The 25,712-nt window shown below is 33.8% G+C and overlaps 1 protein-coding gene across 3 annotated transcripts in view; it reads left to right on the top strand.

The window, feature by feature from the left end:
- The window catches only part of LOC100744086 (furin-like protease 2), a 415,683-nt gene extending 390,360 nt beyond the window's left edge, over positions 1-25,323 (top strand). For 2 of the 3 annotated variants that reach the window (XM_012382089.3, XM_033319265.1), the window contains 13 exons: positions 4,550-4,753; positions 9,097-9,391; positions 13,682-13,854; positions 14,376-15,041; positions 16,445-16,661; positions 17,434-17,902; positions 19,101-19,288; positions 19,782-20,030; positions 20,548-21,016; positions 21,306-21,505; positions 21,942-22,223; positions 22,498-22,715; positions 23,054-25,323. In XM_012382089.3, the coding sequence (XP_012237512.1) occupies positions 4,550-4,753; positions 9,097-9,391; positions 13,682-13,854; positions 14,376-15,041; positions 16,445-16,661; positions 17,434-17,902; positions 19,101-19,288; positions 19,782-20,030; positions 20,548-21,016; positions 21,306-21,505; positions 21,942-22,223; positions 22,498-22,715; positions 23,054-23,161 (3,738 nt within the window). In that variant the 3' untranslated portion in view covers positions 23,162-25,323. The remainder of the gene's footprint in view (positions 1-4,549; positions 4,754-9,096; positions 9,392-13,681; positions 13,855-14,375; positions 15,042-16,444; positions 16,662-17,433; positions 17,903-19,100; positions 19,289-19,781; positions 20,031-20,547; positions 21,017-21,305; positions 21,506-21,941; positions 22,224-22,497; positions 22,716-23,053) is intronic. The other variant, XM_003487136.4, reaches the window with a different exon arrangement.
- The last annotated feature ends 389 nt before the right edge of the window (positions 25,324-25,712 follow it).

Below are 25,712 nucleotides of genomic sequence, written 5' to 3'. Positions count from 1 at the left end.
ACATCGAAAACAGAAAATGTTGTTCTTAAATGGTAATATTTCAGCTATGAGTAATTTTGCGATTTTTCAATTGAAATCTCTTGATTATCCAGTCGGTTTCATACCGAACTCTTCTAATAGTAACTCGCTACATCGTACCCAACCCATAATACTTATCACGGTAAAAAGTTATAAAAAGGCAGGGAGAAGTCTTAAGCATGGAACGTAGCATTAAAACAGAGAAGTGGCCATCGGATGACCGTCTCAGATCGTCGACAGTGTTCCCGTTCTCTTTTCAGCTAGCAAAAACACGGTGGAATATCGCGCTGTTTCTAGAGATAATATTGTGCTTGCACCATCTTTTCAGCTGCAGCCATTGTCTTTTTCTCGCCGATGAAGCACTTCGATGCGAGATGAAACGCTGCTGAAAAGGTTTATTCCACAAATACGGAACCATTACAGCACACAGTAATGTGTATTTATGACGAAGCTGTAGAAACAATCATCGAATGGATGAAATAACTGAAGGATATCTCGAGGAGCGATTAATCGGGATTTCTCGTTCATTCGATTGATATCCAAACCGATTGTGTTGTTAATGGAAAGTATTTTTTTTTCTTTTTTGTTTATGAACAGACGAAAGAGAAATAGATTTCTCGAAGATAATCAGTCTTAAGTTGGTTTATAGAGTGAAAAAGGATGTTTGACTTTGAAAAAGGAGTTATCTGTGTGGGGATCATTCTGTATTTTTAGTGAAAGATAAAAATAATTAATAACGTGAAAAATATATTTGGTAGAATATCTTTGTTTAAAAATGTATTTGCAAACATTTTGAATATCTTAAATTGTTCGAAACACTCTGTTCTATATTTCCTTACATTTTTATATTCTCTTATTGATTTTTCTTTAAATAACCATCTAATTCGACGAATTTTTAAAATCTTCCAAAATTCAAATGTGATGATGTTCGGATATACATGAATTAAAAACGACCATCGTAATTGGTTGATTTAATACCAACTCTTATTCAGGACATTTTGTCTTTTTTGTCACATTATCAGAAGTATCTAATCAGCTATTAAAAAATTTATATACCTAGAGTATCTAAATTTATAAAAGTAATATTATATATTTTAATTCATCAAAGTTTGTAAAACCAGATTATGTTTCCCAATAAAGTGTATAAAAAATGGATTGTATTGTTCAAGCAACGATGGAATGTAGGAAAACAGCTTTTACAACAAACAGTTACACATAGCAATTGTACTATCTAAACACTGTAACGTCCTTACCTAGGATCTTCCTGTATATACATACATACATACGTAGCATTTACTCAGCCGTCATGTAAGATTAAGATGGCGTGTTATGTCTAGATTAGTATTACCTATCAACAGTACTTACGTGGTACGCCAATGATTTACTGAAAACTAGAAATTTATAGGAATTATAACGCCATAGCAAGGTTAGATTAGAAATCTCAAATAGTTAGTATTAAATGAACTACTGTTTCCAATACAATTCATTCAATTCGTTACTTTATTTTATGCACCCTTTCTCTAAAACACAGCTCAGTTATTTACCTTATCAACTATGTAAAATCAATCTCACAGTCATTCATTAACCTGATTAATACACGATTGTTTCAGTATAATCGTGTATTGATCGGATTTCAAATAAAAATCAGCCGTGTTCATTAATTTGACTTGTACCGTACCGAAAATTGCTGCGGCGTATCGTTGCATAAACCAACCAATTATCCAAACTGTTTTATCCCCCAATTTATTCAAACCAACGGTACTTTACTAATAGCCTATAAATCGAATGACTATATTGTGCGTTACGATTACCATCATTCTCGCTTGTTAATTTCAACGTTCTAATCACCTGGTTGAATTCTATTAACTACGTATTTAACTATATACGAACCATTAAAGCCAATATATTTTTACTTAGTACAGTTCGATGAATTCGTTGATAATCATTAGAATACGGTTTCTTGTGTAGCTATGGGATATTCGAAAGTGCTAATTACATAAAATACATATAATGTGTAAAAATATATAAAATGTTCAAAATATTCGTTATGAATTTAATAGATAAAACAAACTTCTGTTTAGTTTATATTTCATTAATTATGATCACAAAAATTTGAATTAAACTGCTTTGAAAAACGATCAATGTACCTTTTTAAATTTATGAAATGTTATTAAATAGCATCTCCGAACGAGTCAACCTCTTCTCTGTATCTTGTTACAAATTAAGGTGATCAACTTTGCAATTATTTAACTTCCAACGTGCTATAATGATTTAACTTTCTTTATCCATCTTTTTCTATAATAGACTTATATTTTCTATTTTCTCATATATCTATATTCTTTTTGTTTTTTGCAACCATCATTCATTATTATCATTCCTTCTCTCCCTTATATCATAGGTTTTTGTATCCGTGATTTTCTAAATCTTTAGAAAAAAAATCTTCCAAATGAAACTTTACAAATGAAATATCTGTGATATAAGTAAATTTATCTAATAATCTCCGTATGAATAGGAGTCACGTTTTTACAACTCTAAATAAGGAATTGATTTAAGCTGGAAACAAAGTCAAACATCAGTTAGAAGTTAACAGCGAAACTTTTCGGCGATTGAACGCACGAAACACAGAACGTTTGAAATCTCTACATATTCAGCGTCGCGTTTTTTCAAACATCGGAATGCTACGACCGTGACACTTACGGACGCGGAACGTAGACGAATCCTAGGAACTTTTGGCTGCTGGCCAAAATTCAGAGGCCGTGAATTCTCGTGGCGAGGCTTTAGCGTCGATATGAATGAAACGATGACCGGGGCATCGCGCGTTTCACGCTCCGCTAGGTCGAAGCTCAACCGCGAAAACGGTACTCGTCGATGGTGCCATTTACAAGGCGCCATACGGCCGAATTCGTTTATATTTCGTGGAATTTTCCACCGCCTGCATGTTTTTCCTGTTAAATTGGCGTGGGCTTGCTTAAATGTGCCACGTGTGAACTGTGAATACGCAAAATTCTTAATAGCAGCATACCAATAGACTGACGCTACTGAAACGTGACGTTATGCTGCAGATTGTTAGATCTCAAAGGAATATAATAGAAGTTCTAAATCAGTGCTTATAAAATATGTCATTTTATACGATAAAACTTTAAGGGCATGTAGTTTCTTTGGAATATCGTATATTTGATCAAAGTAATTTACATACATAAGCATCCAATATTCTTTTTCCATGAATATGTTTTGTTTCGTTATCCCAGATTTGTAAAGACTATTAGTTTGTGAATTTGAAAAGTCTTGGAATGGAACTGTTGTGTAATTTCTCCGTTCATAAATCTCTGTGAAACAATTTATGCGTTAAAACATTACTTAGGTGGAATCGGAAATATCTTGAATCTCCTCAAATACCAAATTTATGTCTCCAAAAACTTTCGTGACACTTTTCCCAAACTTAAATTCACGTACGAAAATCACACGAATATTTTGATGTTTCATATTTTTATTCTAAATCTTCTCACTCAATGAGTACACATGATTTATAGCAAAATCTCTTTCTTCAATATTGTCTATAATTCACGATTTTTGGAAAACGTAGTCAAAAAAGCTATTTAATTTTTCAATATACGAATCAAATAATTCGTATAATTATTGTCCCAACGGCCACATATATTCTGACTACTATAATATTACCTTAAACCAACAAATTTCTCAAACTCGCCACCGAGAGCAATCAATCGTTATCGATATTTCATTGCATTTAAATGGTATCAAAATTCCATATGAAATCTCATCAAAAGCACACGCGTCGCTAAACGCACAACTCTATTAATCGCTAAAACCGCTAAATTTCATGCGATATGAGAATACCGATCACATCAAGCGAAATAAATTTCAATTCCATTGCCACGATAAATCAATCTTGTTTAACGTTAACGTCACCCCAAGGATACCCGCATAAACGTATTTCTTATTCCCTTGAAACTCTTTAGTCTTACAACTCGTCTTTCAAACCAAATCTATTCCGACATCGAACACTTTCTATTTGAATTGAAAATAAGAACTAAAACAGTCAAATATGTAATTACTGCAAAAATAGAATATATCAAACGAATAAATTTATTTGAAAGTAAAGTTGTTTGCTAATAAACTCCAATTGTAAACAAAATTGTGTGCTGTTTAATTATATCGGAATCGTCGTATGAACAATTCACAACCACTCAGTTAAAAAATTCCGAATTACAATTTTTGTCTAACTTTTCCCAGCTTGAACAATTATATCAAATGAATTTTAAATTGCCTATCAATCAACAGCAATTGCACTTCGTGTAGTCTTCGAATGTGTCGTTTTCGAAAACGTTTCCGAAAGTGAGTTTCGGCTCATAGAAGTTTGACGAGCTCTGTTCTAACGCATACCTAGAACCAAAACATGTAACCAAATCACACATACGATTCTTGTTCCTTTGAATGTTCTCCAATTCGTATCTACACAATATAAAGTCCAAAATCTAAAGAAAGATCTGTTTGTTTTTTTTTTCTTTTGTAGGTACGGTGGTTCCAACAGCAACATGAGAAGAGACGCAAGAAGAGGGACTTCGTGCCCACGACGTTCTCGTTTGCCGATTATCCGGCGTTTTTCGATGAGTTTGGACCGCGTTCTAGGCAGGCCACGTTCCATCGACAAAGAAACAGAGGTGTGCCTCTTCAAAACCTGTTCACGGATCCGCTCTTTAAGGAACAGTGGTACCTGGTAAGTGGGCCCTTCGATTTTACTTCCCTGAAACCTCAACCAAAACGAACTACGTGACGAGACTACGTTTCGAGAACATGGCGGACTTAACGACGTACCAGTTATAACGTATTCCGGATTCACTTCGTCCTTCCAATTTGTCGAATCTATATTTTTGTCTACTTTTTGGGACTGAGATTGATATTTCCTAGAAATTTTATCGTTGATAATATAATAGATTATGGAAGTATTCTGCTAGGATTTCGGATATTTCGAGGATTTTTTCTGAGGAAATCATAAGGTTTTTGGTCTCGGATTTCTGCACATATATTTACTAGTTAATATTCTCTATTTTCTTCAAGTGCGAATGAGTTAATAAATCGTTTAAAAAGAATTGTTGAAGTAACGTTTTTATTATAATATTCCAAATGTAAGGGTATATATATATATATATATATATATATATATATATATATATATATATATATATATATATATATATATATATATATATATATATATATATATATATATATATATATATATATATATATATATATATATATATATATATATATATATATATATATATATATATATATATATATATATATATATATATATATATATATATATATATATATATATATATATATATATATATATATATATATATATATATATATATATATATATATATATATATATATATATATATATATATATATATATATATATATATATATATATATATATATATATATATATATATATATATATATATATATATATATATATATATATATATATATATATATATATATATATATATATATATATATATATATATATATATATATATATATATATATATATATATATATATATATATATATATATATATATATATATATATAAATTTCTAAAACTGACTCGTTTCGGAACCATTTCATTTTCTGTGAGTATAAAAAGATTCTGATTTTCTTTCTCCAGTTAAAGACAATTAAACAAGACGTAAACAAACTACGTGTGACTTTTATCGTAAAAAGGAAATAAATTGATATAAATGTTTCATGCCTGTTTCCTTTTCTCCTTCCTTTATTACGTTTCTTACAATTATTATAGGTTTTCTTTTGTTTTTGGCGAGTTAATTCGCGGTTCATAGTTTCGTCGTGGTCTTGTTAAATATTCTCTGTACTTCGTTCGGGGAACGCTCCCACTTTTCTTGCATGGCTCGCCTCATTCAATTATCCTCTGTTTAACCGGTTAACAGGCAATCCTTTTTCACCTCCTTTTTCCGTGAACAATCCGTATCGAAATTTCCATTTTCTCGTTTTCAGTCCCGCGACCGAATCGATTCGCAGTTAAAACATTTGCACTCTGTTATTCGGAAAAAATTGCCTTCGTTTAATTTTCTGTTAAACGTTATTCAACTTTTGCGTTCTGTTTTCGAGATATTTGCGTGAAATGTTCACTGTTTATAGCGAGCGTGAAAAAATTTTGTCGATAGAAAATGTGCAAATTGTTAATTAAATTTTACAAGGCTTTTGCAAATAAAACTGCAGATTCATAAATTCGAGTTTGATAAATTAATCCATTAAACGACATACAGTGAAGTAATGCAATATTATTAGATGAAATAAATAACTTACATGGTGTTTTAACGAAGCACAAAAGATGCGTGTTAGTATACTTTATAGAAACTTATTAGCTGCATAAATTCTCGCACACAAGAATTTTCATTATTTAAGAGAAAATGGAATTATATGTATCGTTAAGAAAAATTTTAGAAGAAATTGAGAATAAGTGTTGTTTCTATTTATTGACACAGCCAGAATGCGACGAAAATAAAAATAATTGGAAATAAATGACGCACAAAGAGGCACAATGTAAAAATCAAATTATTTCGAGGCCGATATACCGTAGATGTTAAAAATTTCAGCCACATAACCGTGACAAACTGACAGAGATATGGTTGCCAAGCAACTGAGCTGTGCGAAAATTTCCCCTCAATTGTAATTCAGTGAATTTCCCGCGAACCTTCCACGCTCGATAAAGGCTACGATTGAGATAAACAGATTAGCGTTAAAGATACGCGAAACATACAAACAACGGCCTGCACTAAGGCAATCGCCGAAACATCGAACGATGCTTGCTTTAGCCATATACAGGGTGGTTGGTAACTGGTCGTACAAGCGGGAAGGGGGTGATTCTACGCGAAAAAAGAGGTCGAAAATATAGAATAACAATTTTTCATTTGAGGCTTTATTTTCAAGAAAATCGACTTTGAATTTTCGCTCGGTACGCGTGCATTTTATCACGTCTCGTTATAACGGATCGTTGTCTCGATGGAAAAATTAAAAAAAAAATTTTTTTTTTAATTTTCATTCTATATTTTCGACTTCTTTTTTTTTGCGTAGAAACACCCCCTTTCCGCTTATACTACCAGTTACCAACTACTCTGTATACTTTTATGATATAATTGATTCGTTGAAATCATAGAAAGGAGAAAAATCACATTAGGAGAGAGAGAGATTATATGAAATGCGTAATACATATTCCGAACGATTAAACTTCCGAATAAAATTCATATTTTACGATCAATTATAACTATTTATTGTATTATCGCGTTAATAATCACGCGACTATTATAACAATTTTATAACTAAATATTTATCCAATCTCGCTTTAATACAAATGAAACTCGACTATCATGGTTACATTGGTCAAACTTGGTTACATTGATCAAACTTGGTTACATTGGTGAATAAACAAATCTGAAAATACATATACATATATAGAAATTACAAAATACATATTTCACACAGATCGCGAAAGCCAATTATTCATTATATTAATAAATCTCAATGTTTAATAGGATCACATTTAACAATTCTTAGTAGTACGTATATAACGTACATCAAATTTTTTATCAAATATGTATTTGCAATCTATATCTCGTAGCTTCTAGAGACATTTTTTGATTGATTTCAAATTTGACAAACTAACTAACCATAATAATTCTGTCTCATTACAGAACTAGTGAGCTAATGTTTGTTTCACAAACCATCGAAAAATGAATTCTAATGAAGGATATCTCAACCAAATTAGTCGTATTAAACGCAAACGATGAATTGCGGTTTGAAATATACAGATTTGCCGACAAGAAATATACGCGTTGTAGACTGTGGTGAAATAAATGGATGCAATTGGGTAATAACGTATTTTGTCAGAAATGAAATATCACGTTTTCAATACTTGAAATTAATTAACTCCTATAATGGTCGTGCATAAATATCAGCTGGTTCTTTCGTGTACGAAACGCTGTAATAACGGTAAATCACGTTCCGTACGTGTCAGGGTGAATGAATTTATTGTTCATACAACGTCGAAACTCTTCGATATAATTCTAATCAAATTTCTGTCTATATGACGAATGGCTGTCGAATGTGGAAGGATAGGAAGGACGCGTCTCGTCGATAAAATACCTCTAGACTCTTCTGAATTATGTGTTATACGAAAAATTACTATTGATAAAACTATTGCACGGCTTCAAGGCATCGATTACATGGTATGTGTGTTATTTTATGAGCGAAGACGCGTGGAAGATCAATGAAGGGTGTACCTTTACTTTATGTAAAATGTTGCGTATTTTATGTACAAATTTCAAAAATTCATGAAACTTCGGTAAAACGATATTAACTGACTCCTTCACGTTCCTGACACGTAAAACAATCACGAAACTTTTAAGTAATTATCTACTCGGATAACAGTCAAAGTTAAACCCTTAATAATGCTTTCATCAGATACTTAAATTGGTTTCGAAAGTGTAGCGCTATGAAACATAACAGACATACCTATCTACAATAAGTGTATAGAGCTATGAATGCCAGCCTGTAGGGATCTGACCTACATTTCTTCCAGGATATGCGTACGCTTAAAATAGTAGTCATAGCAAAAAAAGAACACATACGCTGCCTGTCACTGGCCAGCGCACAATTAATGAGGTTGTGATTGGTCAGGGACGCGAGTAGAAGATCCGAATATGCGACAGAAAAATTCGATTCTCTTCAAACGATAATATCTCAGCAACGGAAAGTTGGATCGAAATGGAACAAGTAGTATTTTTGGAGGAAGATATACTCTTTCTGATAGCTTCAACTGACCTTAAAAATTTTTATTAGTTTCCCAACAGTAGTCGATTAAATTTCTAGTAACTTCAATAGTTATTACTCGTGTACCTAAGGTTTATTGGAATAAACATGTATACATATATTTTCTGAATAATGTCATTTATAATAGCGTCGTTGATCGTTTACACTCTACTCCATGTTAATCAAGAAATAACACTGAACTAATTCCAGAACGGCGGAGCTAAGGACGGTTATGATATGAATCTTGGTCCAGCATGGCAAAAGGGTTACACTGGCAAAGGTGTGGTCGTGTCGATCCTCGATGACGGTATACAGACGAATCATCCGGACCTGGCTTTGAATTACGATCACCAAGCTAGCACAGACATCAATGACAATGACAATGACCCAATGCCAAGAGACAACGGTGACAACAAGCACGGAACACGCTGTGCTGGTGAGGTTGCTGCGGTCGCCTTCAACCAATACTGCGGTGTCGGTGTTGCCTACAATGCAAGCATAGGAGGTAAAAATTTATCAATTTCTCCTTGTTGTTAATCACTTAATAGTCTAATAAAACAGTCTGACAACTAGTAACAAAATTAAAAATTTAGGTCAAAAAGATATATAGATTTTTGTGCTTTAAACTACACTTTCATACATGATAAAAAAGAAAAAAAATGGGGAAAAACGTATTTTACAACTATCTTTCTCAGAACACTATACAAGATATGCCAGTACAAAGAATTATATTAGATATATTAGTTATAAATTTCATACTTAGGAAATCATAGAATCGATTAAAATTGCGAGAAGAATCGAGCTACTTGTGCAAAAATTCGCGACGACGTTCTTAAGACGCAGAAAACCTTCAAAAAGGAGATAAAAAGGATGTAAAAGTTTCGCGCTATAAATAACCGTCTAGCTTTCTGGGAACTCCGTTCCAGAATGAAAACGCAACTGCAGCGAATTAAATTTCATTCGGATACACGATCCTCTTTATTAGATGCGACTTCGCTGTTATTCTATACGAATTGCGATCTCTTTCTCTTTTCTGAGATGTTTTTCTCGAGTTCCAATTCGAAAAGATAGCGAAAATGAAGTTTGACAAATTTCTGGGAAATGATCGTATTTACTTCGGTTTGCAGAATCGAGAATTACGAGATTAAGTTAGGTTAGGTTTCGTGGATATGGTTTAGCACGCGACCGAAGGACATCATTGCATTGGTTTCTAAAATTCGTTTACACAAACAATTATCATTTGTCAAGACGAAGAATAAACACGAGCAATAGATATACTATTAAGTTATATAAAAAATAATACAGCGAAACCTCGGTTATCAAACATAACTGGTTCCAGAAAGATTGTTCGTATATCGACATATTCGAAAATTGAAGAGTACTTAATATAAAATGGATTAATCCTTTGCCAAACGACAAATGATTACTTCTTTATATTTTTATAACGGTATTTAATTCATAAAGTCAGATACCGAGACAATAAAAATGCATAAAATTTTACATAAAAAGAACGTGTAAATCCAATAAATACATACTTTAGTAAGGGGAATTCCTTTTCATAAAACCATGGGGTATTGTATGTTAATTAGCTTAAATCCGAGATGCAAACGCCATCCTCATATTTAGGTATAATTTCTCCTTTCATCTCTATTTAACAACTGTCTCTATTTAACTGGATTTAACAACTTTTTCGGCCCAATGCTAATTTATCTAATAATAATTTATTTAAAAAAGCGATAAAACATAGATCAACGCAGAAGATTATGAAAAGACACTACAAATTCGAATAGAAATGTGCACTGAATGGAGACTCCGACGTGGCGTAACTAATGCTACCCCTACCATGATACGCGGAGCACGCGATTGCATGCTTGGAAACGAAAATTCTGTGAGGAAATTGATGCGTCTTTTTTTTCAGAAAACATGATCGAGATCCGATTTTTTCGGGATGAGATTCCTTTGGTAACCGAACTTTTACTATACAGGTATTTTAAAAAATCAACAAGAAAACAGAAATGTTTATTAAAAATAGAATTTCGAAAACTAGTAAACAAATGAAAAGCTATTGTGAAGAAGGGATTGGTTTATTTCAACCGTTTGTAAAGAGAAGAATACTCGTATTGCAGTGGATACTCAATAAACGAGTATTAGTTTTAAAAAAAGAGAGAAACATTCATAAAATAACCTGATATTTTTTTATGGAACGTAGAAAAATGTTTATTGGCATAGAAGTAGTATTATTGTAGATTATACTATAAGAGTTACATAATAGTAATGAAATAATGAAATAATAGTATTGGAGAATACTGATCTGCACAAAAGTTACTTGTTTAATGAAGCAAATATCATAGTACACAGATGCTTTAACAATTTTGTGTAATCAAATTCACGCACGGTATTAATATTATAATTATGCGTTATTCCATGGATGTTAATTATAATCAGATTATGAATCATCGCGTGCAATTTTCAATTTGCATAACTATTGAAGGCAGCATAATAATGTTTTTCTGGAATTTTATATTTGCTTTAGTTGTGTTCATAAAACCATGAAAATGTCAGTTTAATTATAATTCTTCTAATTTCTATTTTTAGTTTTAATTTTACTGTCATCCATAAATATTTATAATGTATTAATTCTCTGAAGAATTTTTTGCAAGTTATTTATACAATGTAATCTAAAACAGTAGCCCGAATATGGCGCATTTTCCTCGTAAAACAATTTCCGAGTATTCTGTCTGCCGGGTGTTGACACTTGAAACTATCATCTGTTAGAAACTCTGAACAATGGGTCCATTTCAAAATTAACATCACGCATCCTTGCAGACATTTCCTGCACATAAATTTTGTGCCTCCATAGCGTCCACCAATACACATAAACTGTAACATTTCCATCTAATAGAATCTCCAATTTCCAGACAATATGTCTGATTATTTCATTAAAATTCTTCTTGACCTATTTTTCTAAATTCTCTGTAACTAGAACAATTCTAACAAAAATCTCCAGCTATTCAGTTCCTCGTGATTTTTGTCGTCGTTTTTAATCCATTGATTAAATAACCAATAAATTAATCAAACACATGATCAAAATAGATTTTTTCTTTGAACTTGAACTTGAGTGTATGTGTTTCACGTGTATTTTCTTTTCTTTTCTTTCTATTAATTTATTATTAATTTTCATTTCTCTTTTACATCATTTAGTAATTAATCTGATATAATATAGCTTGTCCTCGCGAAGAGAATGATTTTGAAAAGTTGCTCCTTTGTTGTTAAACTTAATGATGCAATTCCTATAAAATGTTTTTTTAAACATAGAGTGCATTTATGAATACACAAAGGGTTAAAATCAGTAAAACAATTCAACAAATGATAAAAAAATAGTTAATCTCAAAAGACCTTTCTATTATATAATTCCCAAATCAATAAAGGACGCCGCAGATACATATTTTATTCGATTAATCTACAAAGTCTCACTTTAATATTCTTTAACTCCCAAGAGAGCGAGAAAATTTCATCCTCAACGATCTCGTTTACGCCGCTTAATCGCGTTCGAACAATCACATCCCCATTGGCTTGTTGCGAACATTCTTATCACCAATTCGAGCATTTTGCATTCAATTTACTTCCTTCTTCCACATCCCGCGATGATTACTTAAACGTTACTCATACATCGATATCGACACGCTATTATCCTTATAAATAGTAATGGGCTTAAAATAGATAAATCAAGTTCAATATGTATACTTATAAATACAAATCAAATACAGTTTCATCATACAGTTCACTTTATAAATAAATATACTATCTTTATAAATAAGAATACTAACTTTTCAAAGTAAATTTTACCATATCATAGTATTACATGATAATGCTAATAAAAAATAAAATCGACTAGGATTTTTCTATTCGAAGACTACAGGAGAATAACACCATGGTTCACATTTTCCATTTTTCCAGAGCAACAACTTGGAGATTAAACTTTTCGCCCTCTAAAATGTCACAGGTCTTTCTTAGAAGAATTGTCTGTTTTTTCTGTAGTGAATGATTTTCTTCGAATAGCTTTCACAGGTTTCTAGAATGCTTCATTTCCCATCTATGTCTTTCGAGTAAGTTTTGTAAACGAATAAGTTTCATTATTTCATGGAAGTTCATAATAAAAACGCTACAATCCTATCGAACTCATTACTGTAATGTCAACATTCAAATCTTCTCGCGATTTAAGTCCGTCGCTAGTTATAAGTCGTTTCATCTCGAGAGAATATCGGGTTCCGATAACATTATCGGCCCGTTTCCATTAAAATGCATGTCAACAGCTCCGTGTTCGATTTAACGCGTTCAGAATAACGTATAACAGCGCAACGGCATCGGAGAGACCAGTTTTCCTTCCGATGGAATTTAATGATTAAACTAGAAGAGGAAGAAAGAAAGAAAGAGAGAGAAAAGAGGGGGAGAACAGCGTAATTAGAATTCCATAGGGTCTCTACTTTCTTACCGATTAGCCTGTTTTGTTTCTTGGATGGAGGGTCGAAAGCACGAATTCCATGGAAATCGGCGAACTTGAGGGGTAACGAGAAGGAGAGCTATCTAAAACTACGTTCACACTGTATATACCTATAACAAAATACGCTAAATGGCAACATTACATAACATGTTATGGAAACAAAAGAAGGGAATATTATGTAACATTGTTATATAGCGTAAATGCAGTTTAACGAGCTATAGTGACATGATATATAGCAATGTCTCGCTACATCGTGTAGATGCAGCTTAACGCACATACCATCTATGTTCTCAGGCGTGCGAATGCTCGATGGCCCGGTAAACGATGCCGTCGAAGCCAGAGCGCTGGGATTGAATCCTGATCATATCGACATATACAGTGCTTCTTGGGGCCCTGAAGACGATGGCAAAACTGTCGATGGCCCAGGCCCTCTTGCCAGGAGGGCGTTCATCTATGGTGTCACCAGCGTAAGTTGCCTTCACTGTAATTCTTTAATACTTCATCTACCACATACGAATTAAACGTATACGTAGAAAAACCGGTTAATGCTAGTACAGTTTCTTCCGGAATGATACGGAAAAACAAAACACTCTACAAATAAGAAAATAATTAAGTAAATCGACAAGAAAAAATTATTTATATGGTACTTCTAATTATTGCCTCAGCTATGCTCCTCTCTGTATATTTCTTAGATCTGGATTCTGTGATGGTATGTTAATCCATGATGTTCCCATTTGGAAGTATAATACACTTTGTATACTTTGTATAATATGGCTCCAAGTATCAACATCATGCATTTACGATATAGCATACAGAGTATGTTATAATATAACAAATGTTACAATAACAATTTATAATGATATGTACTTTGTATATACAAAGAGTGCATTATATTCCCAAACAGCAACGCCATGTATTTAAGAGTAAATGTGTCACCACATAACCCAAACCTCAAAGCCTCAAAAATCATTAAAAACAATGTGAACAGGGTCGCAAAGGCAAAGGTTCCATCTTCGTCTGGGCGTCAGGTAACGGTGGTCGGCACACGGATTCCTGCAACTGCGACGGTTACACGAACAGCATCTTCACCCTCTCCATCTCCAGCGCGACTCAGGGCGGCTACAAACCATGGTACCTCGAAGAATGCAGCTCAACGCTCGCTTCAACTTACTCCTCTGGTACACCAGGCAACGACAAAAGCGTTGCTACGGTAGACATGGACGCGAAACTGAGACCAGATCATATCTGCACGGTGGAGCATACAGGAACATCCGCCTCGGCCCCATTGGCTGCTGGCATCGCTGCTCTAGCACTCGAGGCGAACCCAAGCCTCACGTGGAGGGATATGCAATACCTGGTGGTACTCACCTCGAGATCAGGACCACTCGAAAAGGAACCAGGTTGGATCTTGAATGGAGTGAAGAGAAAGGTCTCCCACAAATTCGGTTACGGGCTCATGGACGCCGGGGCTATGGTGAACCTGGCCGAGCAGTGGACCAACGTGCCGCCTCAACATATCTGCAAGTCCGATGAGATCAACGAGGAAAGGCGTATCGATCCAACCTATGGGTATACGCTCAGTGTGTATATGGATGTAACTGGATGCGCTGGCTCTTTGAACGAGGTTCGGTTCCTAGAACACGTACAGTGCAAGGTAAGAAACTTGACAGGAACGATACAATAAGATATTTTGATGCTTATCGTTTATTAATGGTAATTATAGTTATCCACGCGCTTGTTCAATATTAACGGTAGCTATAATCACCCATTATCGCACGCTCACTGTATCTTGCATAATTACCGATGTCCACACACAGCCGTTAGAATTTCGCATCACAGACACTTACGAATATATCACAAACGAATTGAATATTTTCAATGAATACACCAAAGATTCAGGAAACAAACGTATTAAATCAATGCATAGAAAAAAAGAGAGAGACTATTGTCTTATATTTTCATTAACAAGCTCTGCATGGAAAAGGAGAATGAAAATTTTGTCTTACATTTTTATTAACAAGATAATGTTATACCTATGCTTGTAATTCTCCATGTATACATAAATAAAAATTCTTCTTTTATGGGGCGATATATTTCAGGATAAGGAAACAAACGATTAGACAAAAAAGAGCATAAAGTGATTGTATGCAAAAATCTGACGGAAGGAAGAGAAAATGCAAGAACGTTTATAATAACATTTATTTTCACTTTATGTATATGTAAATGTATATTTTGTTCTGGCTTATGATTCATAAAACGGCTTTAAAAAAAATTTACATTTTAATGATACCGTGAATTCGTCGCGTCTATGGCCGGAAACTTGCAAATGTTCGTACTATTCGTAACACGCGAATTTAAATGATTGTACCATTAAAAATGTATTCAACCGAGTTGAAAGGTATTCTTACGCAAAAAATAATGTATGACGAGAATATTCTCATTTCCGAACAAATCATACGCGCAAACATTATTTTAAAAAATTATTTTTTCCCCGTGCGAAATCTGCTCTATTCAATTTGGTTCGATAATTCCGCATTCCGCGAATATCTAATTGGCTGAATTAGTGAAAATAACCACCTGAAATAACTCGTTACCTATTGACTTTGTCAAAAAATATTGGAAATAAAATTTATTGTATTCGACTAACCTAGGACAAAAACAAAGTAAATACATAAATACCGATTCATTACTATCCTCGTCTTTTGTACATTAAAAGTCAAAATATCTGCTAAGTTTACGATTTTATCGCGGAAAATACAAGGGATAAAAAGATAAAAATTAAATTATTCAACTATACGTATTCACTTGATCCGGCGCCTCGAATACAACAAATTTTATTTCAAACATTATTTTGTTAAATTCAACACGTAATGAGTTATTTCAGATGAACATTCTTATATACATGTACATATAATTGGATATATATATGTTTGATTTCTTTCTAAATGTAAAGCATAAATGTAATGCAAAGGATTTACATAGGATTAACGGTATTTATACTGTATTTTATACTTTAGTACTTTGGAAAGATAACGATATCTAATAATTTTCGACCAGGTGTCTTTAAGGTTCTTCCCACGTGGAAATTTGAGATTACTGCTGACCTCTCCAATGGGTACTACGTCGACATTATTGTTTGAGAGACCACGAGATGTTCTTAGTTCCAGCTTCGATGACTGGCCTTTCCTCAGCGTGCATTTCTGGAGTGAGAAGGCGGACGGCCGATGGACCCTACAGATCATTAATGCAGGAAATCGGCACGTAAATTCTCCAGGCAAGTAACCGTATCGCTTCAAAATTAAAGTGCTATGCGAATTTATATCATAAATTGTTGTTTATAGGTCTGATGATTTCATCACTTGATCCATATGTTTGAACAAGATTCTCATTTGGAGGGTTAAAATGTCGATATAAATTAAAACAAGAATTCTTGTCTAATCATTCAATTTCTATAAATTATAATTTCATCTTTTGCCATATTATCTAATTATATTTTACCATATATTCATAATTTCGAAAATATATTGAAATTAAAATATAATGAAGCATATATTAAACTTTTTATAACAATAAACGTTAAACATATAGTTTTATAAAAAGATACAGTTAATAATTATAAAAGGAAATTTAAAATTTAAACACTATGAATATTAGTGTAACTTTTTTTTACTAAACGTTCTTTATCACATTATATTTTATTATAAAATATTTAACAGATGGCAACTGTTCTTATCTAAGAGTTATGATAAGCAGAAGATATTCTTTTATTTAATTTAATGTTTATTTTTTCAGGAATCGCGTCACTCATGCTATCATCGGACAATTAGATCTAAGGATAGATATATCCAACTAGTGGAAAAATTTTTTAACGGAAATATTTTTTTAACGAGAGAAGGATATGGAAATGAAAAATACTATTAATAACCATACTTGATTATTCAGATTTGCAATACCATACATAACGAAATTAAATTTTTCTAATCTGCAATCATGACAAAAATCGACTTTATTATTGAATATTATAATTATAATCTTTACTGTTACAGGGATCCTGAAGAAGTGGCAGTTGATCTTCTACGGAACCGCGACCAACCCGATCAGGATACGGACACGACAATTTAACCCGGTACAAGCGCATTCTTCGTACGCCTCCGCGCATTATCCATTTCCTGTAGACGATGATCCGCTAGCGCTGGGCCATCGCGGCGACGTCGACTTCTTTCCTTCCTCTACCTTTCAGGGCTACCAGGGCTACCCCTATGTCGGAGCTGCATCCAATGTCCAGGCATCAGTGGCAACTTTAGATGGTTCTTCAGCGCCAATCCTGACCAATCGGCTTCCTGGAGATACGTCATCTTCTTTCGATTCGCCATCGTCTTCGTCTCAAGTCGGAGATGACTCGCTGGACACTACTAGAAAGATTCTTCATGACTGTGATCCTCAATGTGATTCTCAGGGATGTTATGGAAAAGGACCCACGCAGTGCATTGCTTGCAAGAATTACCGGTTGGACAAGTAAGCGAGTTCTTTGTGTTTTTGTTACTTGCTTTTCTTGCATGCTATTTATTGTAATGGACTCATTTTAATACAAATACATCTTTTGTTTATAAGTATTAGCAGATAAAGATAGAAGATAATATAAACTTTAAATGTTGTAGGAAGTTATTAGAGAATTTAAGGATTATTATTTGAGATTTTAAGCTTCCACGATGATTATTAGGTAACATAGGTACATATTTATGGTTTTTCGGGTGGATCGCATTGTAATTGAGCATTGCACTTTGTGCCGACATTTGTTAAAGTAGCATCAGATCTACACCGAAGGTTATTAAAACCTGCAAGGTTATTAAAATAATTTTATCTGATGACATTTTAAAGCAACGTTTTAAATTAGTTAACAGCAAATAAAATAACGAACGTGGAAAGGTTAAATTCAAATTTATTTTTATTTTTCAGTAGATATATTTTAAGTTTCATATACATGTTTTCAAATAAATAATTGAAAATAGTATATTCAGATTTATTTGTTTAATGATTAAAAACATTTCAAATATCACATAAATTTTTTAAAAATATATAACTGAAAATAATACGTCATACAAAACAGGTTTAATTTCCGACGTATTCTGTGCAAAATGTTCTGTCGCTGGCCGAGAGGAATTTTTACATGTGCTACAATTTGTATGTGCTACATACGCTCGATATTTTCCTCTTTCTATACTTTACATACATCTTTCCGCGTTTGTCCTGCTGAAAAACTTCGGACAAAGGGTTTCGCCGTTCCAATTAGAAGCAAAAGTATCTTTCGTAAAAAGGCAGCGGTAAAAATCTGCAATTTTTCTAAATTACACCGTTCTAAAAATAAGATGTTAAAGAGGAACTTTTAAAACTGCACGCTAGAAATGAAACAATGCACACATACAACGTTGTTAAAATTTTTTACTTTTCCTATATTACCTCTTCGTACATCTGCATTTTGTAGAAACAGTATTAACTTCTTTATATTTGCATTGCATGTCTAATTTTCAAACACCGTTTGTTTGCTTTTTTACAAGAAAGATTTACCTGTACCTTTGGCAAATCGAATAAAGTGTGTAATTAACAGGTATGCTTACTTAGCCCTCGAATACGACTTAGAAGAAGAGATGAAAACATTTAGGACGGTAAGGTGGTAATTAGAGAGAATTTTTGTTTTCAAAAATCGTTATTACAGTACGTGCGTGAGTCGATGTCCGCCGAGAAGTTTTCCAAATCAAGGTGGCGTCTGTTGGCCTTGCCATGAATCCTGCGAAATCTGTGCTGGGGCTGGCCAGGATTCTTGTCTCTCCTGCGCACCTGCTCACCTACGAGTTACTGATCTAGCAGTGTGTCTCCAGCAATGTCCAGAAGGATATTACGAGAGTAAGTGTACTTTCAGTGAAATAAAACCGATTTGGTAAAGTAAAATAATAACTAAAGTAGAATATTTAGTAAAATAGTTTCGGTTTATTCAATTGAAACTAACTTTTTGAATTGTTTCTAAATTTTCTCGAATTAAAATTAGTAACAGAAATAGAAGATAAAGTGAAAGATCTCATAAATACTAAAGTACGAAGAATAATTTCCGTTGAATTTGAATTAAAATTAATTCGATCCATTTCTTCCTCCTCTTTTTTTTCTTTGTTGATTAAAATTGATTCGGGTGGACTACAAAAGATTTGATGCATATAATCTATTAAAGTAAAATTATTCTACTTAGAAGATCTAATCAATAGACTGTAGACGCTGCTTATGCATTGACAGGAAATACAAAAGATTGAATGGAAGCACCATGTGCGTTACTCGCAACAAATATATTAAATGACAAAAAGTTATAAAAAAACGATCTAAATGAATAGTGATCGGATATTTCCAGATACAGAGAACAGTACATGCGTACCCTGCGAGGCGAATTGCGCCAGTTGCCAAGACAGACCGGACAAATGCACCAGTTGCGAGCATCATCTTGTTATGTACGAAAACAAGTGTTATGCAGCCTGTCCGCTGTACACCTACGAAACACAAGATTACAACTGTGCACCGTGTCATTCCACGTGTGAAACTTGCAATGGCACCGCGGAGAACCAATGCATCTCCTGTCGACCCGGATTGTTTTCTCTGAACGGTACGTAGTCGTCCGGACGTTAATCCTTAAAAACGACACTCGGGTGCAACCGATAACCTAGAAACCTATTTCTCTTGGTAGCTAGGTATCCGTAAGAGGCTCAGTGTTTCGAATAAATCATGCTTTTAAGTTTCATCGATTCATTCTTCATTAGCTATTCTATTTGAATGGAATAAAAATAAAGAGTAGTCGTGGTGGAATTTGTTGTTATGTTTTCTAATAACTAATTGGTCTAAATAAAAATTGACAACAAAATTGGATGTAAAAAATTGTATCTTTCATCTCGATAAATTAATCAAACCACAATTAAGTATTAAATCAACCCTTAACTTTTAACTGGTATTATTGAACCATAAAATAAGATGAATAGATTTTATATGAAAGCAATAAACACTTTACGTGCTCTTTTAAAAGAATTCGAATGAATTTATTATTATACCTAATATTATAGTCAGTCATAACTCAACGGTACAATTTAATTTAAGTTTTAATTTAAAATGAATTTTATAAATCCCAGGATCATGTCGAGCGTCTTGTCCAGCGGGTTATGGAGCGGACAAAAAGCGTCGCGAATGCGTTCCATGTCCACCCGGATGTGCTACCTGCTCCATGTCAACCTGCACAAGCTGCGATGAAGGCTGGAGCTTGAACGAAGAAAGTCTCTGCGCTCCTGAACATCGTGATCGTTGCGATACATCGGAATATTACGAAAATGGCCACTGCAAGCAATGCCATACTTCGTGTAAAACTTGCGCTGGACCTGGTGAAGATCATTGCGTCTCCTGTCAAACATCTCTGCTCCTTCAAGGGAAACGCTGTGTGTATCAGTGCGACGATGGTTATTATTCAATGGCGCAGCCCTCTAGACCCGTCTGCGTACCTTGTTTGCATACTTGCAAAACGTGCGTGTCTCGACTGAACTGCACTGCCTGTCAAGACGGATTGCAACTCCAGAGTGGAGAGTGCAGGTCCTCTTGTGCTCAGGGGTAATTTCGCTTTAGAAAAATCAAATATTTTTCCTTTTTTTCTTTTACCTTTCGTTTCTTGTCTATTCGTTGAGTTTTTATTTTGTTATATATTAGTTTTTGGATAAGGAATTAGCAACTGAGAGACGATCTTCTATCCAACCTAAAATGTTTTTACTCAATTATTATAGAACTTGAAATATTTCAACCCTTTCCTTACAGAGAAATCTAAAATTCTAAAAACTTCCACGATCTTATATAACACGAACGTCGATAAATGCATGAAACGAAAAATCTTGTTTCAACGCAGATATTACAGCGATCGAGGTCAGTGCGCGAAATGTTACCTGTCGTGCAAAACGTGTTCCGGACCCAGAAGAGATCAATGCGTGACCTGCCCTCGTGGTTGGCAACTAGCAGCGGGCGAGTGTCATCCGGAGTGTCCCGAAGGATTCTTCAAATCTAACTTCGGCTGCCAGAAGTGTCACCATTACTGTCGTACCTGCAAAGGTATATAAGAGAAATACCAGCGTGTTTCGGTTTTTTCAGACATGACAAAAAAATTCTTATGAGATATAGTATCACGGTTAATTTTGTGCATTAAACAATTGAAATTTATATATGTAAATTTTCATGAAAATTGATAAAAAGCAAAAATTAAGAAAAGTATATCAATTTTTATCGTAATTTTTAAACTGCACTTAAAAGTGAATTTTTTAAGAAGTTTTTATACATTAAAAATTGTTAATTGTTATATAAATACTGTACTCTATAGTTGGATATTATCTTTAGCCATTCATTTCTCATTAATTCATATACTTTACCAATGTACGTGTACTATGTATTATTATAAATCAGTGAAAATGTCTGCATATTTATGAACAGTAGTATATCTCATATAAATGTGTCTGTGTGAAAGAAAGATTAACGCGTGAATGCATTGCAGGAGAAGGGCCGATGGAATGTACTTCTTGCCCACCCCATTCGATGCTAGAGGGTGGCCTCTGTATGGAATGTCTTGGAGCGCAATACTACGATCCCCTGACGCAACTCTGTAAAAATTGCCATTCCGATTGTCGAAGATGTACTGGTCCAGGAAAATTTAGTTGCGCAGCCTGTTCGCCACCATTGCATCTGGATAAGTTGAATAGTCAGTGCGTTCCTTGCTGCACGGGTAACGAGAAGGGGGCGCTGGCTGAAGAGTGCTGTCTTTGTGATCCGGAAACTGGTAAGGGAAATTAGTCATTATTGGACTGAGGAATATTAAATAACTTGAGAACAAATTTTCTAAGATTTAAATTCACGAATATAATTTCAAAATCAGAAAAAAATTCCATGAATGTACGCATTTAAATATTAATAATAGCCTAGTACAATTGTGATAAGGAATTATTAAAAAATCAAATTCAATTTTGAATTGTCTTATAGAATTTTATTTCGCTCAATATGGAATTAATCAGCGTTAATCAGTTAACCAATGTTTTTCTAAACGTTTAATACAGGTGGCTGCAGGAACAGCTCACCAGCTGGTAAAAGAAGAGTGCCAGGAACAGAATTTGCCTCGGCTGACACAGCTATTTCTGAAGTGTATGCAAACTACGAAGGAACGACCGATAAAAACGATTCGGCTTCGCTGGCGATAACAGCGACTACGACTATAGCTGTCGCCATTTGTCTCATATCTGTTGCTCTGTTCGCTACCATATTCATCGCTCTTCAGGTATGTATCTAATTTATGTTATGTGAAAGTTCAAATTTATCTCTTTATACAATCAATCTATCTATTATATTATTTTCATTCTTAATTCGTGACTAAATACCTTTTCATTAAATCGATCTTTCAAACCAATTAATTTTCGAAAAGCATCCAAAGTATTAATCATAAGCTATTTTATAGTTCTTAAAAATACGTTATAAAACCAACTCTTACTGTGTTGGAGAACAGACAAAAATCGAAAACAAACAAATTAACAAACAATTTCAATCTTACATTTAAAATATTATTATCCGTTTTGCCATCAGAGAACCGAAATTTTAGATATGCTCTTCAATTTGCAGGCAATGTCAGGAAGGAGAGAAACGAACAAGGGTTACACGCAGCTAGCTGTGAGGGTGGAACCTCCGGACGATGTATACGCGGACGACACGACAGAGCTAATGACCTAAATCCAACTAACCTCACCGATCCAACCAAACCAGCCATCACGACCTATTGGAAGAAGGTCATTCTGTCTCAAGATCACAAATAAACCAATAACTTACTTACGTGTTGGTTATTAGAAATCTGTGACGATTAAGATTCAAAAGAACTGCGTGTTAAAATCGTTCGAAGTGATCCGAGGCAAAAGAAATATGCAACAAAGTAACAAGAACAAAATAATGTAATATGTATCGAAGGAAGAGGAGAAGAAACGAGTGATAAAGAGAAAAAAATGGAAGAGTATAAAAATTCGAATGGACAAAATGGCAGAAGAATGACGAAAGGGACAAGAGAAATTCGTTCGAAACGTGATAGTAAAGACACATTTCACTTTTTTTTTTTTGGCACACTGTACGAAGAAAGTGTGACTGTTGTTCGCTATATAATAAAATTGACAGTGCGGTTGTGTGAATGGCGGTGAACAAGGTGTTTAGGTATATTTTTTTGAACGGTCAGGCGCATCGCTGATTTTGTCGAGTGCACAAGAGCGCCACGAGTGTATAAACGGCGAATTAACTTTTTAAAAAGCCGCAAGTACTCAATGGTTCGTAGACGAACGACACGAAAAGGGCGACGGACATTATGAAGTGCCTGATTTACAACGCCCTTGACACAGCACCGTTTCGTCTGCCCTTTTTTAGTGCCTACTATCCTGACCGTCACGTCGCACCTAGGTGGAAATAAGCTTGTGAATCGAAATCGAACAAGTATCGTACTTAAACAAGCTATCGAAGATGAATACGGTGCGTATACTGTGCAACTGACTCGTTCTTGTATTTAATTACGAATATTTTTACGAGTCTCACTGGTATAACTTTTTTGTTTTTATTTTGTTCTTGTAATATTTCTGATGATTTTTCATGTTACATGGTGAAGGGCACTGCGTATTGATTTCAATTAGGAGATAAATGTAATCCTAAGCATCTTAACCTGTTAACCGAAATCACTTAGATTTCTAACCTCGAAGACAACGATCTCCTTATTTGAATGAATATATTTTAATACCGTATTTCACTTCCATTGAAAATAGATTGTATATCTATATTTGAGATAATCAATCTTTGAAGGCTATCATAGATATTCGCAGAAAGTTATTTGCAGCATATTTCTCCTGGATTAAAAAGTCAATAAAGTTGAATTTAACAGAATTAAATATTAGGCAAAGAGTAAAAAAATGATTGTTCACAGTGATTACAAATAATAACATTGTAATAGTATTTACACAGTTTGAAGTTTCACTTACGATAGCCACTGAAGATTAAAATCAAGCTATTTGAAAATTTTTATTAACTTCTAACTTTAAGATTATGAATATGACCCGGTTAACAGATTAAAATAGGTTACGAGAAAATGTTTCATTGGATAATGTAAGTATGAAAGTTGAAGGATAGCAGGTTGACCAAAAGGGGGAGGCGAAAGAAGTAAATAGGAAAAATTATGAATGAAACAGAAGAATAAGGGAATTTATTTCTCTGTATAAGAAAAAAGAAGGGTTTACATGACTTTGTTCTCGTGCAATGAACAGACTTGACATCCTGTGTCAGAAGCATGTGAACTCAGATTTCTTTGTGATCCAACATGTGTATCAGTCATTCCGTCGTGAACGAAACAGCCAATTGCGTTTCTTTTGTAACTGTTGTTATTGCTGCATTGTCTATGTATTTTTTCTTTGTTTATATAGTATTCTACTATACATTTTCCGCGTTGCTCTGGCGTCGTTTGTTTTATTCGTTATTGCAATAAAAAAAGAGAGTGGAAGAGTGAGAAAGGAAGAATGATAAGGAAAAGAGACCATACTCGTTGATGTATCACACACAAAAAAGCTTTTTTTTTAATAAAAAGAAAAAGAGAGCACGAGAGTGTGAAAGAGAGTGAGGAAGAGAGAAAATATGCAAAAAGAACATACGAAAAGAGTCCTCGGTAAATCGGTACCTTTAAGAGCTAATTGTCCGCGCCTACCGTGTGAATATTGAATTTCTCCTCGTGATTTGATATAAAGCTATTATTGTACTTTTATGATGAACGCGATTATAAATATATACATATATACATATACATATACATATATCTATATACATACACATACTCAGGCGTTTAAATATATTTTGAGTTCGTGTTCCCACTAAGATATCATTATTGAGTAATGATTATTGAATATTTTTACCTTCATGCTTCGGAAATAATTTATCGGAATAATAATTTATCAGAAAATTCGTAACGTTCCTTGATGACGTCAAATTTTATTGTATATTTAGCAAGATTGGAAGGGAATTTTTTTATTAATGTGTTGTATAATAACTGATTAAATATTCTAATTTTCCTAATTTCTTTTCTCGTGGATCTAAAGTTTTGTTAAAATGCTTGTCTTTTTTCTCCTGAATACGGAACACGTTAAAGTCAGGCAAACAGTGCCATTTTGTATCTTCTGATCGTCATTTAAGGTAAGTGCATTCGCTAGGCTCACCAGCAATTACTACCAAGTGCACGGATAACAGGCAAACCGACCACGAGACTGAA

Source organism: Bombus impatiens, unplaced genomic scaffold (genome assembly GCF_000188095.3).
Source record: "Bombus impatiens unplaced genomic scaffold, BIMP_2.2 scf_0142, whole genome shotgun sequence".
Lineage (NCBI taxonomy): Eukaryota > Metazoa > Arthropoda > Insecta > Hymenoptera > Apidae > Bombus > Bombus impatiens.
Note: the sequence above shows the minus strand (reverse complement) of the source record. Positions and strands in the feature narration are given on the sequence as shown.